This window comes from Marmota monax, unplaced genomic scaffold, assembly GCF_021218885.2.
Source record: "Marmota monax isolate L192 unplaced genomic scaffold, Marmota_monax_Labrador192_F-V1.1 WCK01_AAM20220418_F8-fsc00217, whole genome shotgun sequence".
Lineage (NCBI taxonomy): Eukaryota > Metazoa > Chordata > Mammalia > Rodentia > Sciuridae > Marmota > Marmota monax.
Genome location: NW_026692031.1, coordinates 305,370 through 331,983, shown reverse-complemented (window position 1 = coordinate 331,983; position 26,614 = coordinate 305,370). Strand labels below are relative to the sequence as shown.

The following is a 26,614-nucleotide window of genomic DNA, read 5'->3' as shown; positions in this document are numbered from 1 at the left end:
TTGTCAATGGACCTTTATTTTATTTATTTATATGCAGTGCTGAAAATCGAACACAGTGCCTCACACATGCTAGGCGAGCACTCTACCACTGAGCCACAGCCACAGCCCCATCTGTCCAACATTTCTATGTTGGTACTGAGCACCACAATAGGAAAAATGTGACAGGTCGGTAAGTAGGTAGGTTGATGATAGGTATTTAGATAGACTTAGGTGATAGATAAATAGCATATAGTTTATAAAGGATGATATAAATCTGTCTTTAGTCATAGACAATATCATAATTTACTCAGACTTTTCCAAGGAATATATTTAAAAATGAGTACACCTAATATGGATTTTGCAAGGCCACAGGATAAGTTCAATCTACAAGAATCGATAACATATTTATGAGAGCAAGAATTTGCAAATAAAATTTATATACCTTTGTACCTATATATTTATATATATAAATTTCATTTGCAAACTGATATTTTAATGTTACCGCAAGTCATGTGTGTATACACACACACGCATTATGTATATAATATACACAAAGAACTTGCAATAACATTAAAAGCTACCTGAAATAGTGGTCAAATCCACAGAGAGGGAAATAGAATGGCGTTTACCATGGGCTGGGACGATGGAAGAATAGGGAGTAGTGCTTAATGGGGACAGAGTTTCAGCTTGGGAGGACGATAAAGTACTGGAGTTGGATGGATGTGACAGCAGAATGAACCGATCATACCTAATGGCACTGCACACTACATTGGAAAATGGTACAAGTACTTAGGAATGGATTTAACGAAAGATAACCAAGACTTCCACACTTGAAACTTCAGACCATCACAATAAAGAAAAGAAAACTTGAATAAATGGAAATATGTACCACATTCAGAGACTGGAACACTCGAGAGTTTTAAGATGACAATTCTCCCCAAAGTGCCATACCACCCCAATAAAATGCTAGTAAGATTTAAAAAAAAAATTTTTTAAATTTTTTTGTGGTGCTGAGAATCGAACCCAGTGCTAGTAAGATTTTTTCATAAATTGTTTTTAATTTCACAGGGAAGTAAAACTATATAATGAGAAAGGAGTTGTCCCCAAATGAGTAAAATAACTTCGCTGGTAAAGAGCACACTGACACCATGCACCCCCAGATGTTATATCCTGGAAGGATAAAAAGCCACAAAGGCCAAGGAATGATTCCGGGTTACAGGACACTAAACCAGCATGGTTAGTGTCCTATTCTAGGGAGGAAATCTGAAGAATATTAGGGTAATAATTGGAGAAAGTAGAATATGAATTGAATATATTCTGAACTTGAACTGTTGAGATATAAGGGAACACACAATCAAGTATTAAGGGGCATCTTTTATTCACTATGGGATTCAAGGAGAGTCACATTTTCCAAAAAACAGAACCTATCATGACAAGGTGGCACTGAGAAAGAAAATAAGGCTGGCTTCTCTCTTGCTTCAACCTCTGTTCCAACTTGATAAAGCTGATGGTCTAATGATTTTAACATCAAATGTGGAATGTCGGTCTTTTGCCTGGGTTCACTTACCAGCTATAAGGCACTTTGGTTTCTCCTGAAGTCACTTTTAATTACTGGCACTACAGTTGGAAGTTTCAACTGTTTTTGATAGTGCTACTTTTCTGTAATTAAGGATGAAGTTTTTTGAATCATGCTTATGACAGTTCCCCCCCAAAATAGCAATGGAAGGAGCTGGAAGTAGAAGGAGCTGGAAGTTCTGTTTAAAGCTCTGGGTACGAGCAAGGCCTTTGAATCATGCCCATGGAGATGCTCGTTATGTGGTTCAATACACGAGCCTGGAGATGGGGAGATAAGTTGGAGTTGGAAACAGAGATTCCCGGGTCATGAGGAATTAAGTAGAGAAGGGTGGAAGACTGGGAATTGCTTGATGCTTATTAAGTTAAAGAATAAGAGGGATCAGGACATGGCCCCAAAGAAGGTGATTTCCCAGAGGCCAAGAATTAGGGTGACTTTTAATTGTTCAAAAGGACAACAGGCATTCTAGAAGCAGCAGGATATGCATGCACACACTTGTGGGTCACGAGGTTGGTCGAGGACAACACAGGGAAGGTAGGGGCTCTGATGTTGAGGTTTCGGAGAGCACCCCCAACCCTGCCCCCCCCCAGCATGCAGTACAGGTGGATGGGCCCATCCCAGTGACAATGAGCCACTTTTAATTTAAAAGAGCAGAAACCAAACAGAATAAACATATGAAATGCCAGATATGTAGCCTAGTGTTAATTCCCTGGACATTGCCCAAACTACACCTGAGTAAGTCATAATAACCCTGTTCTTTGAGCCTGCATCAGTGGGGAAACCACCCTTTCTTAAAGCTTTTATTCTCCGTATACACACCCTCCACACCCCCAGATGAACACAGATGGAGAGGAAATGGCTGCTTTGATGGTAGTAAATTCCTTACCTCCCAGGACACCCAGTCTCACCTCTCCCCATGCACATATGCTGAAGCTAGACTCACTGCCAGCACCCACATGTGTGGGCCTGTGAGGGCGGTAGCAGGCAGGGACAGGGCAGTGTGTCACCCACTCATGTTCCTCTCTGAGAACCAACAGCAGTGCGTCCTATGCTGCCATTCTGTGCACAGGGGTAAACCCGACTCTGTTATTAGTCATGGACCCAACTCTCAGTTCCATGGACAGGACACACCACTTGACCAAGGATGAAAGAAGGAGAACCGTTGGACATTTGCTAAGGAAATGGCCCCAGAGAGGAGTCACTGCATAGAGTGGATGAAATAGAGAATTTGTGGATTATTCAGTGCCTTAATTTCATTATTTTCCCTCTGTCTTCACTTTGGTTAACTTCCAGCCATGTCATAAGCACACCATGATAAGGGAGGGATCAATCTGCAACGTGATCATAAAAGAAAATCATGGTTGCCGAAAGATGACATCCAATGAGCCGATGTCTCAGACTACAGGGTGTCTGACCAAAGATGGTCCTTGCCAGAGAGCAGAATGGGTGGTCCCAAGGGATAGGGTGGACTGGGAAGATGTGGGTCAGTGGACACAGAATTTTAGTTTGAAAATTCACATGGAGTAAGTTCAAAAGATCTGCTGCATAACATGGTAACTATAGTTAATAACTATATATCATATACTTGAAAATGGCTGAAAGAGTAGATTTTAAGTGTTTTCACCATATACGCATGCAAAAATGATAAGTATATAAGACAATGCATATGTCTCATATACTTATCATTGTATCAGTATACAATGATAAGTATATGAGACATATGCATTGGCAGGGGAGGGTGTTGGAGATTGACTCAAGGCCTTGTGAAAACTTAAGTGCATGCTCTACTACTGAGTTACAACTCCACTATTACATATATATATATATATATTATATGTGTGTGTGTGTTTATGGTTTTTATCTGCCAAATAAAAAATAAATTAACTACTCTTAAGAAAATCATCGACCAGCACAAAGTCAGTAAATGAATCCAGCAGGACATCAGAATAATTCAGTCTGAGTGGGTTTTAGTCTAGTTATTCAAAAATAGGAACTCTATTATGTAACAGAATATTAACATCATAAAAGTGGAAGATCTACACTGTCATCTTTGATTCTGGAAAAGTGAGCATAAAAATGAAGGGTTCTCATTATTAGCGAAAATAAATATGTAAACAAACTAAAAACAGAAGAACAGAAAAAGATACGCTTTGACAAGATGCTGGAAGTCCTAGGCTATGCAATAAGACAAGAAGAAATAAAAGCTAAGGCTTAGAAAAACCAAATCATATATCTATTACTTGTAGAAGACTTGACTTCCCCCACGGAGAAAAAAATGTAAAAGATGTTACAGAAAGTTAACGAAATGAAAAAATTCAACAGAGTTGGAGAATACAAGATCCGTATGTAAAATTCAGTGTGTTTTTGAGCCACCATCAACACAAAACTTGAAAATAAAATGTGGGAAGGAAAGATAAGGTTATCATTAGCAGAAACAATGAGCCACCTATAAGATATATAAGAAAAGATATGCCATGTAGAGATGATGGAGAAAATCATACAATTTTTTTTGAAAGAAACAGAGAAAAATAATCACAAAACCACAAACTACAGAGAACATCAGTTCTCTCTGAGACAACAGACTTATTTGCAATTCCTATAAAAGTACAAACATAGGGGCTGGGATTGTGGCTCAGCCGTAGAGCGCTCGCCTGGCACGGGCAGGACCCGGGTTCGGTCCTCAGCACCACATAAAAATAAAGAGACATTGTGTTGTGTCCATCTGCACCTAAAAAATAATTAAAAATTTTTTTAAAAAAGTAAAACCATAAAACTCTCATGGAAAAGTGGAAGGCAAATAACAGTCCAGAAAATTTAGAAAAATGGTCAAGTAATAAGACAGGTGTATTATTTATCAGCTCAGTACCATAACAAATACCACAGTTGGGAGGGCTGAAACAATGCAAATCTGTTTCTCATACTTCTGGATGCTGAAAGTCCAAGGGCTGGCCATTCTGGTTCCTGGTAGGGGCTCCCTTCCTGCTGAGCTCTTCACATGATAGGTGTGAGAGGGTTAGATCTGATGTCCCTTCCTCTTCTGTAAGGACACCGATTCTATCCCATCAGGGCTCCAACCGTGTCTCCAATAGGGAGACACATTGGGATAAGACTTCAACCTAATGAATTTGGTGGGGGGCACAATGTAGCCCTTAGCAGTAGGTGAGGTACCTTCCGTTACCTGCGGCAACATATACTAAATATCAGAATGTTGACCATCGGTCCAGGATCAAAAGCTATAGTTAAAACAAAACAGAGGACCTATAGGTAGACCCATACGTATAGAAATTCTATCTATAACAAAAGTGGTGTTAAATTTAATAATACGGATGAGATCATCATTAGATGGTGCCAAGGTATTAGGTCATGTATATAGTGAAGTATAACAATAGCTTCTATCAGCATAAAAAACTCGATTCTAGATGGAGCAAAAACTATGCAAAGGATTATGTCTGGATAACATTCTAAAACTCTTACAAAGAAATAATAAGAAGGAAACTATCCTAATGGAAAAAAAAATGGACCAAACACAGCCTATTTTGATTATTTCTGGTAGTTTGTTTCTATAAAGTCATTACAAACACTGAATTAGCAGAAATGGAACCACCCATTCATAGTGGGTATACAGTTAATTTTCTACAAGTCTCTAGTCACAACATTTTCTTCCACCTATCAATAATACACTGCCTTGTTTAATGTGTTTCTGTTTAAAGATACTGTATTTAATATATATATCATTGACTGGTTAGCATCGAAGTCACAGCCAACAGCATTATAACTCATGCCTGAACAAAGCTTGTCGAACACACATATTTCTTCTGAGGCACATCCCAGCCTTCTCAGGCTTTGGATGGCTAGACAGCATTTTGGCACCATGCCCGGGAGCCACTTTAGCCAGGGAAATCACCAAGAAAAAGCATGAAAACATGAAAAACGTGACACTAAATAGACCACAAAAAGGATATCTGTTTATAATCTGAGAACTAAAACAAGTAGTGTTGCTGGGTGACCTCAGCTGGCAAAGAGTGTGTTGTGACTCAGATTTTTTACCACTCTGCACAAATCCATGAATGACCAGGAAAACACCCCGGATGCTGATTTTGAGTTTCCAAATAAACTATAGTGAGTAAGGAACTTTGCAAACAGGGAATCTGCAAATCATGAGGGCAGGTTTTATGTGAACAAACAATTCAGTGGCTATTAAACCAAAAAGATGATGTTCAACCTCATCACTAACTCGTGAAATCTAACATAAAATTATCCTATGGCCCAAGACACTGGCGAAAATATTAAGTTCTGATAATACTATGTTCTAGAAAGAGTCAAGGGAAATGATAACTCATTCATTGCTGCCAGGACTCTGAGTCCCTCAGCCTCTGTGGAGGGCAATCTGGCTATTCCTGGGGAGAAGGGAGGTGGCCACCTGCGATTCTAACTCAGAACTCTGTCCTGGGAGGATACTTACCCTCAGGGACAAGAAGACGTGGGACAGAGGCTCACGGTGAGATGGTTATGTATTAATGACAAGAGCTAACCTGTGTCTGCAGGCAGTGAATGTGTAATTAAAAGCAGCACTGGCGTAGAGATTTGAACACTGAGTATTAGATAAAATGAGCCATGTCTTATGTGGAATTTTACATTGGAAAATCGTCCTCTCCAACATTTCCCCAAAATCTAGTTGCATACACTAAACAGAGACCTACATAGAACAGGATGTAAAATCTGATTTTGTTTGAGCTTTTTTTTTTTTTAAAGTAGTTCAGGTTAGTAAAATAAATTCCTGGAAAATGCAAATAAAAAGAAAGTAGGAATAGCTATTTCTTCAAAACTGAATCCAAGGCAAAAAGTATTTAAAGGAGCTGAACCAGGTACACGCCAGGGGAATGAGAAGTTGTGCTCCACTTGTGTATAATATGTCAAAATGTATTCTACTGTCATGCATAACTAATTGAACAAATTTAAAAAATAAAAATAAATGAAAAAATAATACAAAAAAAATCAGAAAGCAATAAAAAATTTCAAAAGCCCAAATAACTGTTTGGAGGCAGGGAAATGCAGCCAGAATGATGTTCAGAAGAAACTTTATAGTCTTAAATACATTTACATGTTGAGAACCCTTATCCAAAAAATGCTGGCCACTGAAATGTTTCAGACTCTGGAGATTTTTTTGGATTTTGGAATATGTGCCTAGACTTTATAGGTTGAGCCTATCTAATCTGAAAACCGAAAATGCTCCAAATTCTGAAACTTTTGAGCACTGACATGAGGCTCGAAAAGTTTGGGATCTTAAAGTATTTCAGATTTTGGATTTTCACATTGGGAATGTTCAACCTGAATCTGAACATTAAAAAATTACTAATAAATATTAGTTTTACAAGACGTTAGAATGATATAAAAGATCACTTGGACCACTATAAAAGAGAGTAGCTAAACTTAAGAAGACTGACTGCCCCCAAATGTCAGCAAATACATGCAGTGACCAGAGCTTTCAATGCTATTGGTAGAAGTACAAAGTGTGGTATGAGGACTTTAGGAAAAGGTCTGGGAATTTCTTTAAAAATCACGCACAAAACCCAACAATTCTATGCCTAGATAACATTAGCAGAAATGAAAATACATGTCCATAAAAATCTTGTATGAGAATATCCATAGCAGCTGTATACACATAGCCAAAGACTGTAATGTACGTAGGTGTCCATCCAAGGGAGGTTGGATAAGCCCACTGGTATGTTCATAAGGTGGAAACTACTTGGCAATGAACAGCAATAACCCGCTGTGACAGCTACAGTGTAGGTGCATCTCAGAAACATCACGCTAAATGAAGGAGGCAGGCTTACACAGCTACAGGCTGCAAGATTCATTTCTGTGAAGTTCTAGAATAGGTAAGTCTCATCCATGAAGAAAAAAAGTAAACAGTATGGTGGGTGCATGGAGAGGGGAGTGACTTGGAAGTCGCATGGCTGAACTTTCTAGCATGCCGATGCCCTGTACTGGGACAGGGGTTGACTGCAGAGGCTTGTGTGCCTGTTAGCTCTTATTGGTGATATTGAAAATCTGTATGTTATATTGTATGTAAACTTGAACTACAAAGTAGAAATGGGAATAGGGAACAAATATAAAACTCCTTAATGATATCTATCCTGAAGTATGTCAGAGTAAGTGTAAAATAATTGCAACACATTGTGAAATAAATGAGAAGTAAAACGGACTGACGGGATGGATGGAGGAGTAGGTGACAAGGAGAAGCAAGAAAGCTAGCAGAGTAAAATGTAAATGTTAGGGTGTGTCTGGCAGGTACACGGATGTTCCCTATAAAAATTCCTTGTTTTCATATATCTGAAATATTTCATGATACATTGTCTATGTGTCAGAATGCTTTAAAAACATGAAGTGGTTCTTGATAGGAAAATTCAATTTAGATTTCAGTTTTCACCTAATTTACATAGTATTCATTATAATTTCAACCAAAACACCATCAGAATACTTCAAGGAAATTGGGGCATTCTTTTAATAAGGTATAATAAGAAAAACTCATAGATTATTTATAAGTAACAAAAGAATTTTCATTTCTATATGACTAAGAAATAAGATAGGAATAATTATTTAAAATCATTAAGAGACAACATAAAGGGAAAATACAATGAGGTAAGTGAGAAATGGGAGATACCAGTGCCAAGAACTTCACATTCACAGGCTCAGCCTCAGGAATGGGGGGATGGAGAATAAAATAGGCAAGACAACATTATTTCATCCTTCAAAGTAGCAAAAATTAACAAACTTGGAAATCATCTTATGGAAGATAAAGAGAACCATGTTTTCTTATGTCATGCAGGAAAGTAACCTGTGAACAGTTGTTGTCTGTATTGATTTTAGTAGTCTCCCCTTATCTGTGAGAAATACATCCAGAGAATAGCTAAACTTATAAAGACTGACCACTCCAAATGTTGGCAAATAAGTACAGTGATCAGAACTCTCTGATGTTATAGCTGAGTGATGCAAGGGCTTTAGGAAAAGGTTAAGGAGTTTATTTTAAAATTATTCACATACATATACTATGTACACATCCTCAGTTGGTATAATAAACTACAGATAGCACCATTAACTATATATTCTGTTTTTTTCTTTCATATACATACCTGTGATAAAGTTTATTCATAAATGGGCACAGTAAAAGAATAACAATAATAACTAATAATAAAAAAGGACAAACATAACAATCTTCCATTTCATACTCTAATAAAATTTATGTGAATGTGGTTTCTTGCTCTCTCTGTATTTCAACAATACACTTAAAAAAGAGACACTTCTCTTTGGCACATCCGAATTGCCAGTAATACTTCTCTTGTGCCATGGGGCTCTTATAAGTAAAATTAGGGTTACTTGAACATATGCACTGTGACACCATGACAGTCAATCTGATAATCAAAATGGCTAACTAAAGTGACTAAAGGGTGGGTAGCATATACAGGGTGGGTGCTGAACAGAGGGATGATTCATACTCCAGGTGATGGAGCAGGATGGCATGAGATTTCATCATGCTACTCAGAATGACACATAGCTTAAAACTTATGAATTATTTACTTATGTAATCTTCCATTTCATATTTTCAGACTTTAGCTGACTGAAGGCAGTGAAACCTTAGAAAGCAAAGTTGTGGATAAGGACTACCATGTAAAAAGGTGAACAGTGTGCCTTAGTATGTTTGACTCTTCAGAATCTGTCCTAGAGAAACTCATCCTCAGTTCCCAAGGCACATGGCCAGGGAAATCAGTGCGGCACTGTCAGTGGGCACACTGGAAATGCCCATCACTACAGGAATGATCACATGCTGTATGTACAAGTTCAGAAAGAAGGAAAGAAATTACCAGGGAAATTTAAACTACATTGAAATGGAAAGATATCTAAGAATACCTACTGCTAAATAAATATATCATTTATGTACTAAAGTAAAAAGAAATGAGCAGATGTATTTCTCCAGGTACATTTACATATGCTATCTCCCACCCCCCACCACCCCAAAAAAAACACCCTGGTCTGGTCCACTCTGAGAAGGGAAGAAGCTTTTACCATACCACAAATGCCCAAATTATTTACATGAATGTGCTGATTTAACCCCAAAATTTAAAATAAGAAGGAAGTTAACATAAAAATAAAGTGAAATATTTCATACAAATATTTAGTTATATAAATGTATAATATATAAATGAAAATATTTCACATTTATATAATAAATCAGCTTTATAATTCTAAGTGAAATATTTACATATTTTTGTTATATATTGTTATAATGTATATAAATCATAACAGTATATATTTTTAATAGTATTTGTTATTTTTATTTATTTTTGCAATGCTAGGGATTGAACCCACAGCCTTGCATGTGCTAGGCAGGTGCTCTACCACTGAGCCACATCCCTAGTCCCTACTATATATTCATAATATTATAATAAATAAAATACATTCATTGTAAAATATACAAGTGTAAAGACATAAATTAGAGAAAAAGTAATAACTTCTAAATGACCTATACTTTCCCCAAAGCCCATCAGTATATGCTTGATGCAACTTCTTCTGCCTAATCATCCTGTGTAGGAATGATCACTAAGGATTCGCTCCAGCACTATATTTCAGCAGAGACCTTCTCAAGTAGGCTGCCCACACTCCCAACATGGCCCCACAGGCCCCAGGGAAACAGAAACCAGCACAGACTGAGCAGTTCATCGACAGCGCCGTGTTCATGCTACTGCTCAGAACATCTGAATGTGAAGCCATAGCTGTCCAATGTGGCTGCATGGGAAACGAAGGGGATTTAGTCTTTCCTTGCCTCAAACACAGAAAATGAAATGAGTAATTCTCCCTGTACATCACGACAGCATTTGCAGTTCAGAGGAGAACTCCTAATCCAGTGGCAGTGGGTCAGTCATTGTGCTGGAAGAAAGAGGCCCAAGTCCAAAGCCAGATTCAGTCAGCCGCTGGCTAAGGGGATGGGAGCCTGGCTGCGTGCCTCAGCCTCCTCATTTATAAGGTGGGCTTGAGACCCTGGCAGTAGAGAGTGCCCTGCTCTTTATAAACTCCATCTGCAGGGGCTGGGCATGTAGCTCGGTAATAGAGATGCCTGCTATGTGCAAGGCCCTGGGACGGATCCCCACCACTGCCAAAAAATTAAAAAAAAAGAAGTAAACTGCAGACGGGTGGGGCTGGGATTTCACAGTAAGAACTGCCCCCTGCTTGCAAACATCCTTGTGCACCAGGAGGTCCTGGTAATCTGGTGTGTGTGTTTATACCCGATTCACTTGACCTGAAAGGTCAAGATCCCTGAAAGCAATTAACAATCTTTATTTTGATGACATTTTTCCTCTACACGAAAACATGGAAAATGTAAAGGTTTCCCAAACCTAAACAAGCACATTGCCATCCTTGTGTCCTGCCCGGACAACTTTTGGAATTTCAGCAAAGACAGGAGTCTGTTGGATTTAAAAACCTAGATTCTTACATAACCTCAGAGGATCGGAAAATGGTTTGAGGAAAACAGATACTTACTGAAAGTTATGATTTGGGCTGTGTGTTGGACCTAAAAGGAAAAAGCAAAAAGCCAGGTTATTAATACTTCACCCTCCAGAACACAACTGCTTTCAAGTCACGCCGATCGTAAACACGGTGGGCGCCCCTGGGCTCATTTGTGGCCGGTAGTCCTCAGGCCTTGGGCTCTGCTCAGCTCATGAGGACACCCTTGTGATGCCAGAAATCATTAAAAACAAAACAAAACAAAGGGGTGCTTTCTGTTTCTGTGGCTACTTTGGGGGCTCTTTCCGGAGTTGCTGCCGTCCCTTCTCGCTCCTCATCTAAACTTCACCCACAAAGCCTGTTCTGGCAATGGTGTGACCCTAGAAGGGCATGCATAGCCTGGGGTCTCCCCACAACCAGGACTAAAGGAATACATTCCTTCTTGCCTTTAATTCCTTCACTCCATGTGACAAGCACAGAAGTTCAGACCTGTCGCCTCCCAGTCCTCCTGCCCCAGCTGGGCCAGGTGTGCATGGGCAGGGAGGTGCAAACAGTTTTACAAAATCTTGGCACAGACTCTGACAAGTGAGCTGAGACCTGTCCAACACTCCCCTGGCCACCTGCAGTGTGGCCAGCCTCCCCATGGACACCTGACCTGCTGAGATGTGGCCTTTCCACTGAATGACCCAGTTCGCCTTGTGTGTCTGGGATTCTTCTCTGGGCTCCATGTTTACGGACCACTCCATCTGTGTCTATTTTCTGTTATCACTAGTAAATGGGTTAACAGGGTAAGTCAGGTTTGTGCTCAACGGGGAAGGCTTTGGGGAGTGGCTTTATTGACTTCCTCTCATGTTGATTTGTGTATTTCAGTTTCAGAGAGCAAACCCATCTCTCGCTTGGTGGCTGTGGGCACTCCTATCTGCGAACCAACGTGCCCCTGCTGTCCCGACTCACCGAGCCGAACGTAGAGGACTCCAGTGGCGGTAATGGTCTTCACCCCATTGGTGGCCACGCACTGGTAGTAGCCAGTGTCTGTCGTGTCCAGGTCTTGGATTCGCAGGCGGGAGCCATATTCTGTCTTCCGGATGATGATCCGCCTCGGCTCTTGCACGACGGGGGCATCGTTCTTCAGCCACCGCACGCTGGGAGGTGGGTTTCCTGCCACCTTGCAGTGCAGAATTGCTGTCTGGCCCTGGACAATGGTGATATTGTTGACTGGCTCTAGAAAATTCAGAAAGTAACCTGCCAAGCAGAGGGGTTACGAACAAGCAAACATCAGTGGGAGGTGGAAGGAAGCGCCCCTGGGGCTCCTACACGAACTACTTGTGAGGGAAGGTTTCCATTTTTTGCTCACATACACACATACAGTGGATTCCAGTTCTTGGCAGTAATTACATTACATTCCACAACGTCGCACTGAATACCGAGTCAGGGAATAGGAGCTGTTGCTGCTGGGGAAACACAGAGTCAGGTTCCTGGGATTCTCTGGCCACATTTTTGTCAATCAACTGATCCAAAACTCATTTTACACGTGTTTCTGTTTAAAGATTCCTTATCTAATACAGAGTGCCGATTCACTCATACTGAACTCAAGGACAACATCCTGCAACTTGTGTGCAAATGAGGCTTCTCTAACATATGTATTTCCTCTGGGAGGCACATGGAAGCTTGACTGTGCTTTTGCACAGTACATAGCACTTCAGCACTATGCCTGGGGGCCCTTTAAGCAGCAAAATCACCAACAAAAAGTGCAAAACCACACACACAAACTCACGAACAAAATGATAGTAAACAGGCTGAGAAAAGAAAGAGAGCTTCACCAAGAAGCTGGGAAGGTGCCCTGGGTATCTATGTGAGAGACTCCAAGAACAGGAATACTGATATGGGGGTTACAAATACATTTTAGCCATGAGGTGAACTTGCAAATATATAATCTGCATGTGATGAGGCTCAACTGTGCCTCCCTTCCCAAACCCTGAATCTCACCAGGGCTGCTGAATATCATGTAAATTCCACACCCGATGAAAAAAAAAAGCACAATAATACATAAAGAAAATATGTGTCAAAAGACAGAACCCCCCAAACCAGATCATGGCTGCCCTGTAAATAGCACAGAAATGACAAGGTTGAGGGGACTGAAGGCTTTGCCCATGGTACCCAGGTCTGGTGCAGGCAGGAGCAAGGCCTGGCTCTCATACTTAAGGGAAGACAGGGCCTTAAAGTGCCCTGGCTAGGGAGCAGGAGGTGCATTCCCAAGAAGGGAACTGGAAACACTGCCCTTCAAGGTGGAGGCCCCAGTAAAACCAGGGTAGGAGCTCTGGGCTGGCAATACAGGCCAGAGGGGATAGGAGAGATATAAGGGACAGAAGAGGAGGGAGAGGTGCTCATGTGTGTATGTATGTACACATGTATGCATATGTGTCTTCATGCGTGTGTGCATGTATGTGTGTGTACACACCTGTATGGTGTGGTCAGTGACAATGAGGTACTCAAGACAAACATGCAAACTAAAATTGCCTAACATGTAAGGAAATCTAATGTTAGACAACTGATCACAAGGAAATGAACCTTAGGTCAAACAAAATTAATGCAATACAGCAATCTGAAAATACCTTTAAAATAAATGCAGTCATTCCCTGGTATCTGTTCCAGGATTGGTTCCAAGACCGGCTGGGCTACCAAAGTCCATGGATGGTAAAATCCCTTCTATAAAATGGGGTAGTTTTTGCATCTAACCTATGCACAATCCTCCCATATTATGCATAACCCTCCCATATACTTTCGATCATCTCTAGATGACTTATAATACCTAATACAAAGTAATTGCTATGGAAATTGTTATTATATTGTATTGCTTAGGGAACAACAACAACAACAAGAAAAAGTCTGTATGTGCAAAACAGACACAATTTTTTAAAAAAATATTTTGATCTGTGGTTGGTTGAATAAACAGACGTGGAATCTAGGGTCACAGAGGGCCAGCTGTGTGTCCATGTTCTGAATCTTTTGGTTTGTTTTCTGGATGGCCCAAATCCTTTCTGTTTTAATGAAGCTGAAAGATGGCATTTTCTGTTGTTACTGATTTAACTGGAAATTTGACAGGCCCCCATGTGTGAGAAGCATTGCTGAATGGCTGCTGGCCCCAGGTGTTGGCTGGAAGGAGGTGGCTGAGGAGAGAACCCAGCTGTAGATTTCGAGATGAGGGTGGTCTTTAGTCACAGGGACAGTGCCTGTCTGCAGAGGAGTCACTAATTAGCACAAATTACTATTTGCAATTATTCGTAACAACATCATTAGGTTCCACCTTGACTCTCCTAGCCAGCCTTTCTTAATACACTTCATTAGGTCGTAGAAGATAATTTTTATAAATGGCACAGAGCTGGAAGTTAATTATAATGCTGGACAATGCCAAGAAATGGTAGCCTTAATTTTCAGGATACAATTCTAGATGTATCATCTTCAGTAACTCAACCACACAACGGCAGCACAGGGAGCCCTGCATTCCCAAATCTCCTGTTTACTGGACACCCGGTCTTTGTACCTTTGTCAAACACAAGATCTAACCTGATTTGAACACATGAGCAGATACTATGATAGAATCTGGGCTGCCCATCTCAACACATTGTTTCACTGCTTTCTGGACAGAAAAGGGTCAGAGTAGGACTTGAAAAGAATATTCCTAAATGGCCAGCAGTTATACGTGGGGGTGGAGGTACCAATGCAGTGCATATAGAAGGTCTGCCCATCGAGGAATGGACAAGGCAGAATGGATGGCACCTGAGTGCCAACCTAGACCTGGAATCGGCTACCTGCAAGTTCCACTGGAAAGTCAACAGAAGCAAAACCGTGGGTCAGGAATTAGGTAACACTCTCCCTAGGTAAGCGAGTAAAACTGAGCCTCCAGGAAGAAATTAGGAAGGTAAATAATGGAGAATAATTTACCCCCATGGTACCATGGCTCCTGAATTTTTTTTCTGTCCAACCCACACCCCTGAAGGAAGAGTTCTTGCTCTCCCTAAACCACACCAAGATGGTTACTTGCTGCTCAGTTGGCCAGGAATGATTTTTCCCTGGTGGTCTTTGCCATTTCTCAAGGATCGGGTCTCTCCCAAAATGTCACCTCCACAGACAGAGTTCCCAGGCTGTCCCATCTAAAGCCAGCTCTGTTCATTTCCCTCCACCATCCTATTAGCCTGCTGCTGCAGCTGAATCCCATCTGCTAGGTGATGATGAATTAAATGTGTTTTGACACCAAGAACAACAAGCATTACGGGTGGGAGGCAATTTTCTCCATTGCACAGCTATTTTTCTCTTCTAAATTTAATTTAGAACCACTTTAGTAAGTTCCATTTTATAAACAGGACTTTTGTGGAGCAAGACCTGCAACCACAGATGATTTGTATAAAATGATCTTCTGGACAATATTGGGACCGTACGTACCATCTATGTCTCTATTCCATACCTTCTTATCTATTCAGAAAAACTTCACCTTAAGTTTCTTCATACAGATCTTCACATTCATTTCCAGGTACATTTTTAGCTATTTTATATTTTGCCTTACTATTAGGAATTGGTTTTATTTCTATTATTTCTGTCCGAATGGTTTAAGGCTTATAGGCAAACCGTGAGACAGCAAATACTGTACTGAATCTCCTGCTGTAACAAATGACCACAAATGTAACAGAATAAAACAGGAAAAATTTATGGTCTTATAATTATGGAGGTCAAATAGCCTAAAATCCAGGTGTCAGCAGGGCTGGTCTTTTCTGCAGGCTCTCGGTGGGCATCTGGCCTTGCCTCTCCCATGTGCCGGAGGCTGTCCTTGTCCCTTGGCTCCAGTTCCCTCCCTTATATCTTTGCTTCCATCACCACTTCTCCCACCATGGACCCTGGTCCTCCTGCCTCCCTTTTATAAGAATCCTTAGTTTGCACTGGGCCCACCTGGGTAGTCCCACACAGTCTTGTCATCTCACCATCCTGAATCACACCTACCAAGTCCCCGTGCTAAGTAACGTATTCATGGGCTCCAGGAATACGGAAATGGACAGCCTTGCAGGTGGCCATTAGGCTGCCTGCCACGTACATTTTATTTTCTTTTTCCCAGGCTATCTTACTAGTTATAATAGTTTCCAGGCTGACTGTCTTAGATTGTTCTACAAAGGGATCACCTGTTTCCAATAACAACATAGCCTTTTGGCTGTCAAAATTCTTACCCTCCCGTATCTCCTTTGGCCTGTTTTATTCAATGTTCTTTGCCATTTGAAAGTTTTACATGCTGAAAGCTGCAACTGTAAAGAAATTCATGAGAGATACACAACGCAAACAATATCAAAATTTCTTGGCTATGTTTTACCATATTTGCAACCAAGGCCTTATCTCTCCCTCTCTCCAGAGAACTATGAGGCATTATCCCAACAGATAGTTGAGTTATTTTGTAGTTTGAGAAATTTTCCCGGAAAGATCCACCTTTCCTACTTGCCTTTTGTCCTTCAAAATCCTCCTCCATATTGAACTAGCTCCCATGTTTCAGTTAAGGTACGACAGTCCACCATATAAACCACAATTTCATTACCCATTTCCCAATCCAGGGATAATAAGTCATCCCATATTTTTTCTAGAACAGTGTTGATGCACCATCTGTATGCACATGTGCAAGGGAACCTCAAAGGTGATGTGGAAGTGGTAAGCTACGGGGTCTTGAAAGTTTTGATTTATCTGAGTCTCAAAAGTGTTTAAAACAATTTTCACTCCACTAACAACATGTAATATCACAGGGTTTTCCCATAACTTTGCTAATACTTGGTGTTGGGAGCTTTAAAATGTCTGCCCATCTGAGAGTGTGAAATAGTAACACACGGCTGTTTCAGCGAGCACCTTAAGAAATCCTCGTGAGCTTCAGCATATTTTGGAAAGTTTGCTGATCATTGAGACTTTCCTTCTGTAACCATCTGCTGATGTCTCCACTCTGTTGCCCTTTTTCTGACTTCTAGATAGTTTCTTGTCTTTTTCCTTTTCTAGGGGATGCATTAAAATTGATTTTTTTTTTTTTTGAAGATCTGGGGATTTAACCCAGGGGCACTCTATCACTGAACTGCATCCCCAGCCCTTCGTTTTATTCTACCTTTTTCTTCTGAGACAGGGTCTCACTGAATTGCAGAGGGTGGCCCCAAGCTTGTGCTCCTCCTGCCTCAGGCCCCCAAGTTGCTGGGATTACAGTTGTGCACCACCATGCCCACTGAAACATAAAATTTTCCTTTGACGTTTTAGCTGTCCAATAAATTATTTATCATATTATTATTATTATTATTATTATTATTATGTGGTGCTTGAATTCAGGGATACTTTACCACTGAGCTATATCCCTAGCCCTTTTTATTTTTTTGTCTTTAGACAGTGTCATGGTAAGTTGCTTTAGGGCCTTGCTAAATTGCTGAGGCTGATCTCTAACTTGTGATCCGGCCTCAGCCTCCCACGTTGCTGGGATTATAGGCATGCATCACCAGGCCCAGCCCAATAAATAATTAAATCTTCATATGTTTGGTTATACCCAATATCTCATCAATTACCTTGTGATTCTTTTCTCTTAGCTACAAATTATTCATGTGTACTTTAAGTACAGTGTTTTTAAAAACATGGCCAACACAAACAATTCTTTGATGAGACTCAGATTGACTCAACAGCCCGATGGATGTCAACTCAATAAATGGTCCACATTTTCAAGGTAAGAATGTGTTTTCTCTAACTGCTCACTGCAGGGGTTGATATATGCCCTTAGATCTACCTTGTCCATATTTCTACAAAAAATTTAATATGTTCACATGCTAGTTACACTGAGGTATGTGTTCACTGATTCTCCATTTGTCAAATAGTTATCAGTAATTCTGTTGAGTTGTGCTTATACGTTGCAAACTATGTAGCTCGGTGCATCCAACTTCAGCTTTATTACATCATTTGGTCCTTAGATAAGTTTTGCAAAGTTTTTGTCTAAAATCAGATGTGTTTGATATTAAATAACCACTTCAGGGTACTTTGGGTTAACATAGTTCTACTTTTATCTATTTAATATCTTACATTTTATGATTATAGAATTTTATGAATGGCATACAGTTTTACATGTCAATATATGAATTTGTGAGCTAATCTATGAGGTTTTTAACCAATTAATTTTATTTTTTAATGTTTTCATTTTGCTTTTTAATTCTCCTTTTCTACTTTCTCCTGGATTTTGTAAATTCTCCATTTCTGTTTTACTTGTTTGACATGTACACTTCAGTGACCAATCTATCTTTTTATAGGCGTATCTAATTGGAAAAAGCTTCCCAATACCATAACCTTTATGCACTATAATTGCTTGCTTCTCTCCCCCTCTCCCCCAAGCCCCCCCCACACACACATACACGCTCACTAGCTTTTGAGCTCCTACTTCTCAGTTCTTAATTACACTGAGTTTCAAGTCCTCAGTGGTAATTATTATTGTTGATTTTTGCTAGAGCTTATTGAGATCTGCCATCTTGTTTTGAATTCTTTCCTAATACTTCTTACATCTTCCTCTTTTCTCCTAAGTTCTCTTGAACTCATCCTAAATCACATCTGTTCCTTGGATAAAGGATGAGTTTGTAAACATTTTTAGTCTTCCCCTAAAAATATCTGTTGCTTTCTCATTTGAAGAATAGATTAGATGGGCTGGGGATGTGGCTCAAGCGGTAGCGCGCTCGCCTCGCACGCGTGCGGCCCAGGTTCGATCCTCAGCACCACATACAAACAATGATGTTGTGTCCGCCAAAAACTGAAAAATAAATATTAAAATTCTCTGTCTTCTCTCTCTCTCTCTCTCTCTCTCTCTCTCTAAAAAAGAAAAAAGAATAGATTAGAATACAGAATTCTAGACTCGCAGTTAACACTATTGTCTTCTGGCTTCTGGGGGGCACTACTGAGGGTCTTGCCAGTTACTGTTGTTTTGTAGGTAATCAAAACTTCTCCCCTTAGGCCACTTTAAATATTCTTTTCCTTTGTCTTTGTCATTCTGAAATATCTACTACCAGCTGTAAGTTTATTTTTATTTCAGCCTCCTCAGATCTTAGGGCCCTAAATGTGAAAACTCACGCTCTTCCACAATTCAGTAACACTATCTATCAATATCTCATAAAAATCGCCTCTCTCCCTCCCCCTTTATCTCCTCTTTGAAATCTTCCTCTAGGTATATGCTGATCTCCCCTGTATGGTTCCTCTACATTACTTGCCTACCTTTTATGTTCCCTATCCTTTATTTTTACCTATCGCCTGCTCTGTCACCTGTCTGTCAGATTTCCAGTTCATGAACTGTATCTTTTGCTTCCAGAAGGTTTGGTTCCTTCTCAAATCCCCCACTGCCTTTTCCTCTGTGCGCTTTCCATTCTCTCCTTTCTCTTTACTCCTTCCGACTTCATCGTTGACTGGTTCACCACTCATCCTGGGCCTTCTTGAGCGTGCTTTGTGATCTCTCACTGTAGGCTGGTTTTTCTGCGGGAATCCCTTGAAGACTGGGTGCCTTCAGTAGGCAGTGCCAAGCTTTATTTTGACTTTCTGGCTTGGGATTTCCCACAACTTTCTGGCAATGTCAATCTAGTTTCCAGAGGTGTGGGCCCAAGTTTGATTCCTCATAGGGAAGACTCGCCCCGCATCTCCCATCCCAAACCAGGGTCGAGACAAGCTCTCTTTCTCCCTGGGCTGATAACTGAAAATGTTCTCAAAGCTCTTCCTGAGGAGAGTAGCTCTCAATGGCCCGTATTTGCATGGAAGGCTTGTCTACAAGGTCTCAGGACCCTAAGGATTCCCTTCTGGATTGGTGTCAAAACCTAGGGCTCTTGATGAAGCTGGGTCTAGCAAAACAGTTTCTGTAGCAGGGATGATACTTCACAGGACTTACAGAAGGTGCAAAATGATGTCAGTTCCTTTATTTTCTATAACTCAAACTTGATGTTTAACCCATTATTTCTCCTTGAAAGAAGCCTAACAAACCCAACTCCAAGTGAAAGCAGTAACTTTCAGATATTTATCTTATTTAAGAGTCTCAATCAGATTTTAATATGCCTGCATCGCCTCTTAAGAACAGCACTTATGTTCTGGAAGTTATTCCAACTCCAAGGCATTAGAGCGTTTGATCTTTCTGCAGCTACCCTTTTGCACTGATGTCTATGCTTTATCGGTAGCTGCTCCACCCTGGAGCCCAGTGATGTGTCCACATCAGTTCCAGGGCCACCTGGCCACATCATTTCTTATTCTTGGTCCTAACCGCATGCCACCTGCAGGATCCAACTCCCTGTCTCATATAAATTTTTCCTGAGGACCCAGGAAAATCAGGCTGAGGACCCAGGAAAATCAGGCTTCTCTAAGGCTGAAAATGTAGAGAGCTACTTTAAGTGGTCTCTGCCGTGGCAGCCCAAGGCTGTTACTTATAATTCTGTTTCCTTTCTCTTCCTGGCTCCTGGGCATTTCTCCACCTCTCTGGCAAGTTCATATAAGCATTTACGTCTTCTACTAATATTTTATTGAGCACGTGTAAGTAATTGAAGTGGGAGGGCTGCCAAATTAGTTTGGTTTTCGCCATCATCAATCCTCTCGAGGCCAAAAATGAAAGCTAGAAAGTGCGTTCTCTGGAGATCCAGCACAATATTCCTTTCTCTCTTGTGTTTAATTTACAGCCAGTCATTTAACCTCTCTTGGCTTCATTTCCCTTATGTGCAAAATGTGGGGTTTCTACTAACCAATTTCTCAGCTCTCCACTAGCTCACAAAAAAATTCCTTTAAAGCTGCCCCAAACCTCTGCAGACAATTTAACAGGCTAAAAAGGAGCCAGGCATGGCTGACTGAGCATTTCAGTAACGTGAACCCAGCGCTAGGGACAGATTCTTTCCTTTCAATTGATCTAAAAAGTTCTCCTTCCAAACAGCGATGCAACTTTGACACTGATGTAAGGGTCCGTCTCCCCAGTGCCCTGTCCAGCTGTGGACAGTGGGGCTGAGCCCAAGCACTGAGACATTCCAGGGGCAAAGGTGACAGAATTCTGCCAGCCACAGACAAGGAGCACCCACTCTCCCACACAATCACAGATCAATGACTAGTGATTTGTGTATCACGACTGTCCCCCAAAAGCTCATGTGTGAGACAATGCAGGAAGGTTTAGAGGAGAAATGAGTGGGTTGTGAGCCTTAACCCAATCAGTGAATTAATCCCCCTAATAGGAATTCACTGAGCGGTAACTGAAGGTGGGTAGGCTGTGGCTGGAGAAGCTGGGTCTGGGGGTGACTTTGGCCTGTATATGTGTTTGTTATCTGGCAAGTAGAGCCTCTCCCTCTGCCACACTGCTCTGCCCCCTTGTTCAGCCTCACCTTGAGCCCTGAGGAATGGAGTCGGCCTTCTCTGGACTGAGATCTCTGAAACCGTGAGCTCCCAAATAAACTTTTCTTCACCTAAAATTGTTCTTGTGGGGTCTTTTAGCCACAGCAGCGAAAAAGCCAACTAGAGCCACAACCTGCCATGCAAATGTTCACAAAGTGGTCAAATTACCCAGGCGTTTGAGGATTCGCTTATTCACCAGGCTACAGTGACTGGTCTGGGAAGGGGATTTAAAAAAATAAATAAAAAAACCTATGTGCGAGGGGTCGTGAGGTCATAGGGCTTTGAGTGGTGGGGAGACAAAACAGACAGATTTCCTGGACGGGCAACTGAAAAGGGGAGCCTGAGAGCGGAAGGAAGGGTATAAAGCTGCTTCTCCCAGGGGAAAGACTCATAGGTCAATAAATCAATCCGAGGCGGGGAGCCACTGGTCTCCTCAGCTCAGGCCTCCCGCTGAGCTGTCCAGGCCTGCACAGACCCAGCTGCAGAACTCGAGCATCAGAGAAACGGAGGAAAAGGGGAGGGCGGACAGAGAGCACAGGGGCCCAAGACATGAAGTAAAGCGCTTGACATTCGTACCTTGGGGAGAGGGCATTGCAAGAGGGAGACAGCGGCCAGCTGTCCTGATGCCCCCAGCTGAGGGCAAGTTGACAGAACACTTCTCCTGGAAGGATGACAGGCTGACAGAGGAAATGAGAAGAAATACAAAGAACCCCCTGCAGAGATGGTGAGAAGCCACCGTGGGCCTCTGCATACCTCAGGGTACCCGCAGGTGCGTGTGCCCCGCCCACAGTCTGCCCCAAACCACCCCAGTGCGTGCTCTAGCATCTCCTATTTGCCAGTTGAAATTTTCTTCAACACCATTTAGTTTTGTCCAGATCCCAGACAGCCCAAAGGTCCTTGCAAATTCATAGCTAAATGAGGAATAATTGTCTCCAGGGTGCACCACGGGGTCTCCCTACATGGCCCTCATCCTCCCAAGGGCTGCAGGCTCAGAACCTGGAAACCTTGGTCCCAAGGGAGTTAGAAAACCTTTCAGGAAAAGGTTTGCTTGGGTTGTGTGGCCGTGGGTGTCCTAAGGGCACACAATCCTGGACCCAGCAAGGACTTGAGATCTGGCTGGGGAGGCCTCACTTCCACTTATGCCATGGGCTGGAAGGTCATTCCCTCCCCGGGTCAGCCAGGGGTTTCAGCTCTTTGTCCACAGACATAGAATGTCCCCCGCCATCCCCAAAGGAGGGTGATGCGGGCATGGGTTCTGCTCAGTGCAAGCCCACAGATGCCCTGGGGAAGTGACTTTGGGGTCCACAGCCTGGGCAGCTGGTGGCAGCAGGCCCTGCTCGAGACTTCCTGCAGGACCTGAGACAGTGGAACCTCAGATGAGGAGTCCTGAGAGGCTCCCCTGGGTCTGCCAGCCCACTGTTTGATTCAAGGAAGCTCTAAGATTGTTATTTAAAGCTGCTGGCTTTCCCGATTTGGCAGGGGGCGGAGGGAGGATTAAAAACAAACAAACAAACAAACAAACAAACAAACAAAAACTGTCAGGGTTGTTTCCTTGAACCTCAGGAGCAAGGCACACCGTCATACTGTTCTGGAGGCTTCTCTTTCAGAGACCTCTTCCCTGGTCAAGATAGAGGAGCCCCTGGGGCTGGACCACCCTAACGTGAACACGGAGCCATCTCCTCTGGGCCCACCTGAACATCTCCCTCCCCAGGACCCGTCAGTATGTCTGCACCTCCTCCAGAGCTGCCCAGGCACACAGGGCACAGGGAACACCTGTGCTACACGAGGACTGAAGCCAGTCTCCTGCGGGGCCTCCTCAGGGAGCAGGGCTTCATGGTCACCTGTGGCCCCCACCTGTCGTGAGCACAGGTCCTTGGAGCAGGACCCACCTAGACAGAAGCCCTGGGCCACCTCCCCCACTGACTCTGCCTGTGTCCGCCACCTCCTGCCTGGAGCACCCCGAACGTGGGCTAGCCTGGGACTCCACGGGGTCCTTTCTGGACTCTGCCCCTATGTCCTCTGCCGTCCCGAGCATGTCATCTAGGCTAGTCACCACCGGACCCAGCCTGACCCACCTTCCTGTAGCACCTCCGCGAGCTGAGGTCCTCCTGGGGTTCACGTGTTTGCCTTGGTCTCCTGTCCCCTGTCTCCTCACCATCTTGTGCCTCCTCACCATCTACTCATTGTCCCTGCCTACTTAGGGGTGACACAAAGTGAGCCCGAGGGTGCAGAGACTGCACCGCCTAATACTGAGATGTTTACACTGTTGGGGCTCAGGACGTACCATCCTAAAATATGTTGGGAACCAGAATAGGCCATCCCAAAACATTTTTGTTTCTTTGGCATATTTTGAGCTGGTTATTCAAAGATACTGCAGATCTAGGAGTAACCCTGAAAAGCTGTCTTTTAAAAAAAGAAAGAAATGTAGATCTATAAAGGAAATGTACACTAATCAAGTACAGCCCTCTACTGCATAGACATCCTGTCAACGACAGACCAGATGGTTCCATGAGGTTACACTGGTGACACTGCAGCCGTCTTAGCTTGTGTAAGGACTCGATGGTGTTTGCACAATGACAGGACTGAGTGCCTAATGCTGTGGTGTGATTCTTGGACAAAACACATCTGTACCAAAGACAACCCATTATCAGAGGAGGAAAGGGACCACAGAACGTGTGGTGCTTTGGTGGCCAATCATGTTGACCTGAAGGCATCAGGACATCAGTCACAGGCAAAGGCTCTCTCTGATCTGTGAGGGTGGTCCTCCAGAGGAGTCTCTTCCCCTGGGACTTTAACCAGGGAAGACCAACACAGCACAGGAGAGAAGGCTGGAGGTGGACCCACAGATGGACGCCCAGACAGACACTCGCCTGTTCTTTCCCCAAGTTCATTTACTCTCCCCAGAACTGCCTGTGCCTTTCTCCTCTCTCCCCTGTGAAGAGGGCACATAAGCTCCTAGATCTCACTGGGATTTAGAGCATCCACTTTGCTTTTCTGTGATGTCCCTGTGGATGTAATACTCTTTTCTGTTGTATGACTTATGCAGTTTAGTGTGTCCCAAAGAACCTAAGAGGGTGGAGGTGTTACTGAGGATACACCTAAGTAAACCTGCTAGCTTTGCTTGCGCTTAGTTGACTTAAAACTCACTAATCCTGGAGATCACACAGCCGGACGACTGTTATTAGTCTCCCACTAGCATTTTGTGTAGATACCAGCTCTGACGTGTGAGCGACTGTGACAACGGCCCCCAGATTATGTTCCAGGGACCAGAAGGCAGCCTATTCTGAAAACACTGACTCCTCACCCAGGCCTGACACACAAACTATGGGAGAAGGGACAAGATGAGAGCGCTTGGCATCCATCTTCATGTTATACCTCTCTCCTTTGTTCCATTTTAACCGTTGGGTCAGATTTTCTACTCAGCTCTTGTTGTAGACATGCTGATCATTTGAAAAATGTTTTGTCCAAAACTATAACATACAGTTAATCTGACCTAGACTTGCCTAGTCTCTCTCTGTCCTTCAAGGATAAAGACACGACTGGGTGCGGTGGGGCACGCCTGTAATCCTAGCAACCTGGGAGGCTGAGGCAGGAGGATTGTGAGTTCAAAGCCAGCCTCAGCAACTTAGAGAAGCTGTAAGCAACTCAGCCAGACCCTGTCTCTAAATAAAATCCAAAAAAGGGTTAGGGATGTGGCTCAGTGGTTAAGCGCCCCTGGGTCAATCCCTGGTACCAAAAAATAAATAAGGATAAAGACACATAACCAGAAACACCAAGCCATGAAAGGGGTAAAAAGAGGTGAAACCACAGATCCTGGAAGATATCCGGCTATTCCCAGAAAAGAACTGAATCTCTTCCCCTTGATTAGCCTATCCCTCTTCCTCCTTATTCCTGGCCTATACCTTAAACCCCCCAACCTCCTGGAGTGGAGAAGACATTGGTCTTTCTGTGGGATGAACTTCCAGACCTGGCTTCATTCGTCAATGAAGCCATTTTCTCCTCTACTCCAGGGATTCCCAGGGCCGGGCACTTGGTGGCTTTCAGTCAACACTTGATGAATAGATAAAGACTCGTTTCGGGAGGCACACCCTCCTGGAAGTCCCCCATGTCCACCTGGGTACCCCCACCCCCATAATACACAGACGATCCCCGAGTCCCTATTCATTTCTACAGCACTTGTTCTTCCCGACACTGTAGCTCTGTGTGTTCTGACTCTGCTTAATTTGCTCCCTTTGCAGGGAGATTATTAAGAAATACCAGGGCAGTGCGGCAGAGGACGGCCGTGCCATGGCCCTGACTGCACCATGGTCCCCTGTTCATCCTTATTAGCACTCAAGTCCCCCTTTGGGGTCTCTGGTAAATTTCAGCCTTACCTGTATTTAATGGTGTCAAAATGAAAAAAAAAATCGGGGGGATCAGGTACCTCCATCTGGGGTGGATGTACCTACGTCCATCCAGCAGGAGAGGAACACTCCTCAGTATCCTTTCTTCTGGGTTGCCTGCTGGGGGTCATGCCAAGGGCTGCCTCAGACTCACATGAGATGAATGGGCACCTCTTAGGCTCTGGTCTGGGTGCTCTGACATGCCCTGTTCCAGGCAGCCCCTCTCCTTTCTAGGGGACAACCAGCCCACGGACAGCACTGGGGACTAACATTACTCCTGCCCGTTTTGTAGATTAAAAACTAGAGCTTGGAAAGTTTCAATGATTGGCCAGGGTGGGGCTCAGCTGGGCTCAGCTGGGCCCAGCAGCCCAGACTCCTAGCTAGATGCCGCATCCAAGTTCCCAATCACAGTCAACAGACGTCATGTGAATCTGTTTGCAATTAGGATCCTATTTTCATTTTCTACCTGGTTTGCCTTAGGAAGACTTCACTCTATGCTAAATCTAAGAAACCACCACAATACATGCATGTGCAAAGACACACACACACACACAAGCGCACACGCTCCAAGAGTTCCAGAATAGACCTGAAACACCCAGCGTATTTGCTCATCAGTCCTCACGTCCTACATGAATCGGGAAACTGACGCTTAGTAAACAGAGAGCAACAAGCTTTATCTCCATGGCAACCCTGTACACCTCGGCTGACTGCTTTTCTGGCTCTTGCCAAGGAATCCTTGTTCAGCAGCATGTCACCACCACCTGTAACCACCAGCAGGGGCAGCCTGGTAAGCACAAGTGAA

General features: G+C 42.9%; 1 protein-coding gene across 2 annotated transcripts in view; it reads right to left on the bottom strand.

Annotated features, from left to right (window-relative positions):
• Ror2 (receptor tyrosine kinase like orphan receptor 2) overlaps nt 1-26,614 on the bottom strand; it is a 210,053-nt gene that overhangs the window by 22,545 nt on the left and 160,894 nt on the right. For both annotated transcript variants that reach the window (XR_006853761.2, XM_046453916.1), the window contains exons 3-4: nt 12,008-12,295; nt 11,090-11,120 (exon numbers count right to left, since the gene is read on the bottom strand). Coding sequence is in view for 1 of the 2 variants with exons in the window: in XM_046453916.1 (XP_046309872.1) it covers nt 11,090-11,120; nt 12,008-12,295 (319 nt within the window). In the remaining variant the exon portion in view is untranslated. The remainder of the gene's footprint in view (nt 1-11,089; nt 11,121-12,007; nt 12,296-26,614) is intronic.